Genomic DNA, 11,392 nt, shown 5'->3' with positions numbered 1-11,392 from the left:
GCGGCGGCCGGGAAGAATGCATCAGAAGCTGCTGAAAAGCGCACATTATATCGAGCTGGGCAGCTACCAGTACTGGCCGGTCCTGGTGCCCCGCGGCATCCGCCTCTACACCTACGAGCAGATCCCTGTGTCCCTCAAGGACAACCCGTACATCACCGACGGCTACCGGGCCTACCTGCCTTCCAGGCTGTGTATCAAAAGGTACAGACTGGCCGCCTCCGCTGGGTGCGCCAGTGGGGAGCGCCGGCGGCTCCTCCTCCTCTAAACCCTTTTTGTCTGGTCCGCCTGCTGCTTTCCCCGCTGTTCTCCGCGCCCCTTGTTCCCTAGCTGCTCCATCCTTTTCTGCCACCTCTCCTCTCTTCGTGATCTTTCTTTCTCCCCCGCCGGGGTACTTGATCCATGGACTAATGACGGTAACAATGATCATAGTCACTAACTCCAGTGGGGCTTTGCTGTTTACAAAGGGTTCACATCCTTTATTCCATTCGGTGTTTATTGGGGGTACATGTTGGAATCGACCCCACTGGCAATGGCGAGGACATACTTGCTCCTATGTATACCTAAGCTTTGTTTATTTTTAAGGCAGCCGTATGGAAATTCAGATATTTGGGGCCAGATAAATGCTGGTATAATAAGAAACAAGTTCACATTGGCATAGAAATTTTTAAAAATTCCTGATTCATGCATTTAGTAGATAGTTTGGAGCCCCCTCAGTATGGCCCTTGTTCTCGTGAATCTACTGAACTCTAGCCTGGATGACACACATTAAAGAGCTAATTACACTATTACGTAATAACCATTGTGAAAAACGCTGTGTGGGAAAAGCACAATGGCAGAGCGGGCCTATAAGGTGGTGCCGCCCTCCATTAGAGCACTATAGAAACATCTTTAAAAAAAGGAATGTCTTCATCTACATTCTTAAAATTGAGTCCCTTGAAAGCCTGAGTTTAAAAAGAAAACAAAACTGAAAAATTAGCGTTCTAGTTCTTAGACTAGATTTCTGTTAAAACTCACTTGCCTGCATGCTCAGTCTTTAAGTCCTATACAACTCTTTTGCGACCTTATGGACTGTAGCCCACCAGGCTCCTCTGTTCATGGACGTCTCCAGGCAAGAATATTGGAGTGGGTTGCCATTTCCTTCTCCAGGAGATCTTCCTGACCCAGGGATCAAACCTCCATCTCCTGCATTGGCAGGCAGATTCTTTACCACTGAGCCACCTAGGAAGCCCTACAACTCACTATATGTACTTAATTACAGGACCCCACTTTAAGACAATTGAGATACTGATGTTGGTTAGCTCTAGGTCAGTGTAGTGACAGACCCCACTGCTGGAATGTGAGCTATTGAGTTGCTTAAGCAGCAACCACGTGTTTGATTCTTGATCTTCTTTTTGGCACCGTCTTTCTGCTGTTCCTTCACCCTGCCTGCCTTTGAAGTTCTTCTCTAACTCAGAGTCACAAGGTGACATCACTGTCCATCTCTGCTTGGCTTCAATAAATGGCCCAGGGCATTTGACAGTTTGAATCCTGAGTGCCATTTCCTCCCCATCACCTTATTTGCATAAGTTATTACACAAGAAATCAGAGCTAGCCCCTGCTGTGGATGTGAAGTTCCACATGGATAGAGCGGGTAATGAACTATCTTAAATAATAGCTTTAAACCCACCTCTGCATTCTGATGTTAAGGTCTAAATCTCATAGATCAAGGAGTGAAAATACAGTGCTTTAGATCTCAGGCCGTTGAGTGAAAAAGACTTGAGTATGCAGATCTGCCACTTCACAGCTGTGGGACCTTGAACAAAAGTTAACCTCTCTCTGCCTTACTCTCCCCGTTTGTAAGAATGAGGGTAATTATAGTATCTGCTTCAGAAAGTAGTAAGGACTAAATGAGTCCTTGTGTATGTAAATACTACACCCAGCCTGGCACATAATAAACACTCAGTAAATGGTGACTTGTTAACACCATGACCTTTGAATTTGAAGCCGGATAGATGCTGATGAAGAAATTGATTGTTGATTTTGCAGCTGATCAGAGTATGTGTCTAACTTCTCATTGATTAAGAGTAGCTCCCCTCCTAGGGATATTCTTCTAAGTGCCCTTCCTACCAGCTTGGTGTTTTCCAGGTTCAGCTTTTGCCCTCTCTTCTTTTAGCTGCCTAGAGGGCCAGCTGTGTGTCTATATCTATATAGATACCGATATCTATCTCTTAGATATAAGGAGAGGTTTAGTAGGTCACAGCTGTTCTGCCAGTACTCTGTTAGTTGGAAGGAACGTGCCATGATTGTGCCTCTCTGCTCACTTAACCAGGTTACCCTGGGTTTCACCACATGAAAAGTTCTGAGGTAACAGATGTGTACTGGCTGTCAAACAGTCCTGGGCTTAGATATGTTTCCTCACATTCCTGAATCTCTTCTCCCCCTCCCCAGTATAAGTAGTGTTTATACTTGGAGCTTGTACAGGATAAAGGCTGACATTAATGATACGAGATCTACTCTATCCTTGATATAGTTTGATTGTGTGAGACTCCGCTGTGTTTATGGCATGGGAATATGGGAACCATGGTGACTGCTGCAAATTCTGTGTTAGAGTTATACATTTGCGTGCGTGCTCCCTCATGTCTGACTCTTTGCAACCCCACGGAATGTAGCCTGCAGCCCCTTCTGTCCTTGGGATTTCCCAGGCAAAAATACTGGAGTGGGTTGCCATTTCCTCCTCCAGGGCATCATCCTGACCCAAGGATGGAACCCAAGTCTCTTGCATTGGCAGGTGGGTTCTTTACCACTGAGCCACCTGGGAAGCCCTATTTAAACTCAAAACCAGTTAGGGCATATTGAAAGATGACAACAAGTACTGATACTAAAAGTTCAGTTTAGTTCAGTCGCTCAGTCGTGTCCGACTCTTTGCGACCCCATGAATCGCAGCACGCCAGGCCTCCCTGTCCATCCCCAACTCCCGGAGTTCACTCAGACTCATGTCCATCAAGTCAGTGATGCCATCCAGCCATTACATCCTCTGTCGTCCCCTTCTCCTCCTGCCCCCAATCCCTCCCAGCATCAGGGTCATTTCCAGTGAGTCAACTCTTCGCATGAGGTGGCCAAACTATAGAGTTTCAGCTTTAGCATCAGTGTTTCCAATGAACACCCAGGACTGATCTCCTTTAGAATGGACTGGTTGGGTCTCCTTGCAGTCCAAGGGGCTCTCAAGAGTCTTCCCCAACACCACATTTCAAAAGCATCAATTCTTCGGCGCTCAGCTTTCTTCACAGTCCAACTCTCACATCCATACATGACCACTGGAAAAACCATAGCCTTGACTAGACGGACCTTTGTCGGCAAAGTAATGTCTCTGCTTTTGAATATGCTATCTAGGTTGGTCATAACTTTCCTTCCAAGGAGTAAGCATCTTTTAATTTCATGGCTGCAGTCACCATCTGCAGTGATTTTGGAGCCCAGAAAATAAAGTCTGACACTGTTTGCACTGTTTCCCCATCTATTTGCCATGAAGTGATGGGACCAGATGCCATGATCTTCGTTTTCTGAATGTTGAGCTTTAAGCCAACTTTTTCACTCTCCTCTTTCACTTTCATCAAGAGGCTTTTGAGTTCCTCTTCACTTTCTGCCATAAGGGTGGTGTCATCTGCATATCTGAGGTTATTGATATTTCTCCTGGCAATCTTGATTCCAGTTGTGCTTCTTCCAGCCCAGCGTTTGTCATGATGTACTCTGTATAGAAGTTAAATAAGCACGGTGACAATATACAGCCTTGACGTAATCCTTTTCCTATTTGGAAGCAATCTGCTGTTTCATGTCCAGTTCTAACTGTTGCTTCCTTACCTGTATATAGGTTTCTCAAGAGGCAGGTCAGGTGGTCTGGTATTCCCATCTCTTTCAGAATTTTCCAGTTTTTGTGATCCACACAGTCAAAGGCTTTGGCATAGTCAATAAAGCAGAAATAGATGTTTTTCTGGAACTCTTCTGCTTTTTCCATGATCCAGCAGATGTTGGCAATCTGATCTCTGGTTCCTCTGCCTTTTCTAAAACCAGCTTGAACATCAGGAAGTTCGCGATTGACGTATTGCTGAAGCCTGGCTTGGAGAATTTTGAGCATTACTTTACTAGTGTGTGAGATGAGTGCAATTATGCGGTAGTTTGAGCATTCTTTGGCAATGCCTTTCTTTGGGATTGGAATGAAAACCGACCTTTTCCAGTCCTGTGGCCACTGCTGAGTTTTCCAAATTTGCTGGCATATTGAGTGCAGCACTTTCACAGCATCATCTTTCAGGATTTGGAATATCTCCACTGGAATTCCATCACCTCCACTAGCTTTGTTTGTAGTGATGCTTTCTAAGGCCCACTTGACTTCACATTCCAGGATGTCTGGCTCTAGGTGAGTGATCACATCATCATGATTATCTGAGTCATGAAGATCTTTTTTGTACAGTTCTTCTGTGTTTTCTTGCCACCTCTTCTTAATATCTTCTGCTTCTCTTAGATCCACACCATTTCTGTCCTTTATCAAGCCCATCTTTGCATGAAATGTTCCCTTGGTATCTCTCATTTTCTTGAAGAGATCTCTAGTCTTTCCCATTCTGTTGTTTTCTCTGTTTCTTTGCACTGATCGCTGAGGAAGGCTTTTTCATCTCTTCTTGCTATTTTTTGGAACTCTGCATTCAGATGCTTATATCTTTCCTTTATGGCTTCCCTGGTAGCTCAGCTGGGAAAGATACTAAAAGTAACCTCCTGTTATTCCAACAAAGAATAAACTCATGCTACCTGGAAACTAGTTTGGTTTCAGAACAACCTCAGCAAAGTTGTTGGAGCATGCCTGTCTTAAAGAACATCTCCGGTGGATCCATTTGTATTTATCGGCTTGTCTCAAGTCCATTTAACTTTGCACTTGCCTGTTATATATACTGAAGTGAAAGTGTTAGTTTCTCAGTCATGTCCGACTCTTTGTGACTCCATGGACTGTAGCCTGCCATGCTCTTCTGTCCATGGAATTTTCCAGGCAAGAATACTGGAGTGGGTAGCCATTCATTCCCTTCTCCGGGGCATCTTCCCAACCCAGGGATCGAACCTGGGTCTCTTGCATTGCAGGCAGGTTCTTTACCATCTGAGCTGCCAGGGAAACCCAGTGTATACTAAAAAGGTATTTTGAAGTATGCCAAAGCTTAGCAGGTTTTCAGATGCCTATTACTGAATGTCAGACTGTGTTAGCTAGCACCCAGTTTTAATCTGTATGTTTATTTCTGTAGATACGTAGCATCTAATCTGAGCAGGACCCTGTGCTGAGAACAGTGGTATCATAAAGATTAATGGTGCCAGTTGTCAGGGAATTGATATGCTAGAGAATGAGATGGAATTTATACATAAATAACTGAAATGGTAAATATAATAAGAGATGGGAAGGGGAAAAAAAAAAACAAAAAACTGTAAGATCCCAGGATTGATGGAGTTGTGGAAAAACTTAAACTAAATGGTACATCAAATTTAAAAAGGCCAAGATGGAGTTAAGAGCTTAAAGTAGCGAGTATTTGATAACGTCCGCCACCAACCAAATTGTCCCTACCCTTATAAATGCCTCCAGTGAGCCAGCAGATCTGAATCTGAGCTGCATGTTTGTTTGTTTGTTTGTTTTTCCAGTTTGTTCATTTTATCTAATGAAACAGTAAACATCTGGAGTCATTTGTTAGGTTTCTTCCTCTTCTTCACGCTGGGAATATATGACATGACATCTGTGTTACCTTCAGCAAGTGCATCCAGAGAAGATTTTGTAATTTGTTCCATTTGTCTCTTCTGCTTCCAGGTAAGTCTCATTTCACAAGCACTATTGTTGCTAAAGAGAACTTTGGTCCCACAGGCTTGGGCAGGTGGCCTTACTCCACACCCACCACTTGCTACAAAGAGCCCCAAAGCAGCGTGTAAGCTAGCTTATTCGATTTCCTAATAGAAGCACCCAAAGTATGTTTTTCTGAGAGTGTATTTGAAATCCATGAAGTTTGAAAGATTGAGAAAATTTCTTTTTTCTTCCTTTCTCTAGACATCTGTGCTATAAGATTAATCCAGAGATAGAAATCTCTCATTGTGTTCTATTTGCCAACTGAAGTAGAACCCTATTGTGTGCTTAAAACTTGTTTGGGAACATTTCTCACCTTTTATATGTCTATGACTTTTGTACTTGTTTCCTTATTGTCTTAATTCTGTTGCCTCGTTTTGCTGGTATTAATCTTTTCTCTCACTTTAATGTTAATCTCCTTTGGGCCTTTTGCACTTTCCTGATTTGAAATATTTTGTTTCTTCTCTGTGCCGTTTCCTCCATTGACCTAACGTGTTGGTCCCTCAGCACTTTTCTTTTCTTCAGCAATCTGTAAAAAGGCCTTTAAAAGTCATGTTTAATAATTTTTCAAACACGAGTTTCTAAAGAAGAAAGCTAATATGGACCAAAATCCAGATGATATTTTTTAAATTAAAAAAAAAAACGCGAAGTACAGATAAAACATAAAAATGGAAAGAAAAAAGTATCATCCTTCCTCCCCAGACATAGGCCAGCACTTCCAGCAGTTAACCTGCTGCTGCCTGAAAGGGGAATCCATAAGTCAACCACACAGCTGTGCTTTCGTTGTGTGTTAATCCATTTCAGGCCTTCACCATCTGACTCAAAACTTTGGACTTAAATGATTAAGAAACACAATGGAAACATCCCCTTCTCCCTTTTCTTCTAATTCTAGTTTCTAGAATAAGATTTTAATTTCTTTGAGGGAAAGAATACTCTGTATTTTTGTGTTATTATTAGAAAATTATTTTTTCTTTTTTTTTTTTACAGTATACTCATTCTCAGGTTTAATTTTTGTCCTGATCAGAGCCTAAACATCTCTTTAAAACCTATCTCTATTTTTAAAATGGAAATGAATCCATTTGCCCATACTTACCTGTCTCAGATGGTAAAGAATCCGCCTGCCATGCAGGAGACCCGACTTTGACCTGTGGATCAGAAAGATCCCCTGGAGAAAGGAATGGCAACCCACTTCAGTATTCTTGCCTGGAGAATTCCATGGACAAAGGAGCCTGGTGGGCTACAGTCCATGGGGTCTCGAGTGAGAGTCAGACACGACTAAGTGACTAACACACACGCCCACTATTAAGATGCTCTTATAATCAATAATCAGAAAAACTGGTTTATGCTCTACTGCTGATTATATGGATACTATCTCCTTTGAGGATCCCACAAGCTTTCCTCTGACCCTCGGCCTGCCCGTTATCCTCCCAGCCACAGCTGATGTTAGTTCAGGGAATATATGTTTATTTTCATAGTGGTTTAAGAAAGCACTGCATTACAAAACTGAGAAGATGAAATAATTAAAACACCTGCCAGTGAAGAAATGCCTAAAGTGTTAGAGTCACTTGCTCAAGGCTGTTCAGTAGGCCAGTAAAGTCCTGTTCTCCTAACTGCTGGTGCAGTGATCTTTCTGTTACACACAGCACAGCTTGCTGAAGTCACATGAGCACACCTGCCCTACTTACAAATACCATTTTTGTTATTTTTATGATATTATAACTTGTTCACCCAGTTTCTCCAGATTCTTCGAGTCAGCAGGCAGCATGGTAAATCATCAGTGTATGTATTAATACTGATATACATTTAATTTTTTAAAGATATATAACATTTTTTTTCTCTTCCCTGAACTTTTTAAATGCTCATGCTTTCCTACCAATAAGATTAATATAGTGCATTCTAAATAGTAGAGTGTAATTTCAGGGGCTTTGCGCTTTCTCAGAAATCTTTCTATCTTAGAGAAAAATAAAATTTGAGAATGCCTTTCCCTATATTCAGTTCCTTAACATTCAGTTCCAGAAATATTTTTTTCATATCTCCTGTATATTTCCAGGCACCAAGCCAGGTATTGGGACTCTGGTGCAGAACAAAACCAGCCTGACATCAAGATCACATCCCAGAGGGAGAGTGAGGCAGGGCATTGAAGCATGAAAAATGTGTGGACAGGCCCGGAAGCAAGAGACAGCTTAGCACTTTCTGGACTTGTAGGTGGTGGTTGTCTGTCTACCTGGATGGAGTGAGATATTCCACAGAAGGAAACTTCCCGGAAAACAGACATACTCAATATGTCAGATAATTTTTCAGCCAGTTTTTTTTAAGCAACTCTAACAACATGTCCCTTTCAAAACAGAACATACTTTAGTTTAGGCTAACTCTTCAAACATTCACATGTCCTCTGTGAATACCCTATATTTTATTAATCTTTTCCACTTGATACTGTTATTTTTCTCTTTCCAGTTTTACTTTCCTTTTCACAATGAAAGTAGCTTTCTTGTTGTTTCTTTTTATTACTATAAGATACGCTCATGTAGAAATTCGAGCAAACAAGTGGTATTTGGAAGAAAGTTTTATAAAAAGCCATTTGAAATTCCACTTGCACGGTGGACATTTGGGGTAAAATCGCTCCAGATGTTTGTGGATGCACACGTGCCTCACACTTGCCTGCCTACCTTTCTACCTCCTTCTGAGAGGCATCGACTCTGCTTATGTCACTCAGCACTGTGGCAGTGAGGTCTTTTCCAGGCAGTGAGAAAGTACCCCTTCATGTTCTCTGGATGTATCCTTTTATCTCAAGGATAGTAGAAAACATAACTTCTTAAAGTTACGTTTAATTGGGTCAGTGCACTCTGACTTGCAGTTTAGTAGCCAAAGCCACAGAGCATTAAGGATTTTAGATTGCAGAAGAAGAAATCAGACTCTAGTTAGGAACCTTGTTTTGAATGTTGATATTGAGGCTGTGGGGACTGATTTGTATATTGTTGTTTGTTTTTAGTTGCTAAGTTGGGTCCAGCTGTTTGGAACCCATGGACTGTAGCCTGCCAGGCTCCTCTGTCCATGGGATTTCCCAGGCACGAGTACTGGAGTGGGTTGCCATTGCCTTCTCCAATAGAATGGCTAGATGACCATTTATCTGGCCCATTTTCCCCATCCCCACTGTCCTTGCCTTAGTGTAGGCTCTAGTCATTGTTTCCTAAGGCTAGTGTTGTAACCTCTCATGTCAACCTTTCTATAAAGGTGCATTAAAATCTTCAGTAGTATCACAGAGTCCATAATATTGAAGTTAAGACTCCTTGATGTATAGGACTTGTCCTAATCATATCATGAAGAAGACCACATGGCATTCATTGCTTAGGGTGTTGTGTTCAATATGCTGCTTTTGCTGTGGACCCACCCGTAACCCTGCGCACACCTTTGTTTCTGTTGATGAATGCCAGAGCAACTGAGGTGCCGCTCAAGCGGCAGCCCTCCTATGAAATATGTGACTTTCTTCCTCCTGCAGCTCCCACCCTCCAGGGTACGCATGCACCCACAGACCCAGTTCCCTCCCTCCTCTGTTTTCTAACTGTGCTCTGCACGGTTCCTATAGGACTTCCAACATCACCATTTGCTCACTTGCCCAAAAAAAATCTCTTTGATAGTAGAGGCTTCATCTTTGTATCCCCAGTACATGACACACAGCTGGTATTTAATGACTAGAGGGAGTTCAGCTACAGAAACCTTATCAATCTTCACAGCACCCGATTGAATTAGATAAGCTTTGCTCTCAATTTGGCAACATATAGTCAGCATAAGTCACAATTATTTTTCCTTGAATGCACCAAAGCCATGTTTAACTTTAACTTAAACTCTATACAATGAAGTCTCATACAGGCATAAAAGATCTTAAATTAAGTGAAAAAAACAAATAGCAGAGCAAACTATATAATATGATTTTATCTGATTAATTTAAAATGTGTTCTTATGTGTGTATATATAGACTTCTGTTTCATAGGTGTTTGATATGTTCGTTGAAAATATCTGGACAGGCACATAAAAGGTGTTACCAGTGGCTATCACTGAAGAGTAGATTGGGTGGGGCTTATTTTTTTATATCATCAAATTGCATTTTTTTCTTTTCATCTTTCTAAGGACATGCCTTACTTCTATAGTAAGTAGTTTTTAAAAGGAAACATTCATGGATCAAAATAAGATGCAATAGATAGATTTCCTTCTATTGTACTACTCATTTAAATTGTTTATCTTATAAAATAGCTATCAGTATAGATTTCTTTCTTTATGATTTTTGTCCCCATTTTACCCATGAGGAAACTGAGGCTTAAGAAAATGACATATAGTCATGCACAAAGCCAGCATCCGCGTCTAGGTCTGTTTGGCTGAAAAACCTGGACTTCACCTGGCCACTTCCCTGAACGTCATGCCTGAGTTGCTTTTATCATTTTGTTTGTTTCACTTTGATAATGTTTGTTTTATTTTCCCTAGGTCTGTATGCTTTGCTCCGTGGGCTATCATCTCTTTTCCTGCCATCGATCAGAAAAAACCTGTCGAAGATGGATGGCATTAGATTATGCAGGAATTTCTATTGGAATACTGGGCTGCTATGTCTCCGGTGTATTTTATGCATTTTATTGTAATAATGTAAGTAACTTAAAAACATTTTACATACTCCCTTTCAGGTATAGGTCTTTTATCTTTCCATGATTCCCTTGAACTTCTGAATAGACACATAATTAACTAATTGAAGAAACAGTAAAGTCTAGTGGAGTCATAAACTCATTTTTCAAAAGGGACCCATGATCTCTAACATCTGTTATCAGCTCCTACTCCTTTACTGATTTTCCATGGAAAATATATATATGTTGTCTTCTGAAACTTAAACATTCAGTTCAGTTCAGTTCAGTCGCTCAGTCATGTCCGACTCTTTTCGACCCCATGAATTGCAGCACGCCAGGCCTCCCTGTCCATCACCAACTCCTGGAGTTCACTCAGACTCACGTCTATTGAGTCAGTGATGCCATCCAGCCATCTCATCTTCAGTCGTCCCCTTCTCCTCCTGCCCCTAATCCCTCCCAGCATCAGAGTCTTTTCCAATCAGTCAACTCTTCTCATGAGGTGGCCAAACTATTAGAGTTTCAGCTTTAGCATCATTCCTTCCAGAGAACACCCAGGGCTGATCTCCTTCAGAATGGACTGGTTGGATCTCCTTGCAGTCCAAGGGACTCTCAAGAGTCTTCTCCAACACCACAGTTCAAAAGCATCAATTCTTCGGCGCTCAGCTTTCTTCACAGTCCAACTCTCACATCCATACATGACCACTGGAAAAACCATAGCCTTGACTAGACGGACCTTTGTCGGCAAAGTAATGTCTCTGCTTTTGAATATGCTATCTAGGTTGGTCATAACTTTCCTTCCAAGGAGTAAGCATCTTTTAATTTCATGGCTGCAGTCACCATCTGCAGTGATTTTGGAGCCCAGAAAAATAAAGTCTGACACTGTTTCCACTGTTTCCCCATCTATTTGCCATGAAGTGATGGGACCAGATGCCATGATCTTCGTTTTCTG

General features: G+C 41.8%; 1 protein-coding gene across 3 annotated transcripts in view; it reads left to right on the top strand.

Annotated features, from left to right (window-relative positions):
- The first annotated feature begins 6 nt into the window (after positions 1–6).
- Positions 7–11,392, top strand: part of PAQR3 (progestin and adipoQ receptor family member III) — a 40,808-nt gene continuing 29,422 nt past the window's right edge. For all 3 annotated transcript variants that reach the window (XR_825773.1, XR_825772.1, XM_010845900.1), the window contains exons 1-3: positions 7–201; positions 5,644–5,806; positions 10,313–10,468. Coding sequence is in view for 1 of the 3 variants with exons in the window: in XM_010845900.1 (XP_010844202.1) it covers positions 17–201; positions 5,644–5,806; positions 10,313–10,468 (504 nt within the window). In the remaining 2 variants the exon portion in view is untranslated. The remainder of the gene's footprint in view (positions 202–5,643; positions 5,807–10,312; positions 10,469–11,392) is intronic.

The sequence above is a fragment of the Bison bison genome, unplaced genomic scaffold (assembly GCF_000754665.1).
Source record: "Bison bison bison isolate TAMUID 2011002044 unplaced genomic scaffold, Bison_UMD1.0 scf7180017864228, whole genome shotgun sequence".
NCBI classification, from domain to species: Eukaryota; Metazoa; Chordata; class Mammalia; order Artiodactyla; family Bovidae; genus Bison; species Bison bison.
Note: the sequence above shows the minus strand (reverse complement) of the source record. Positions and strands in the feature narration are given on the sequence as shown.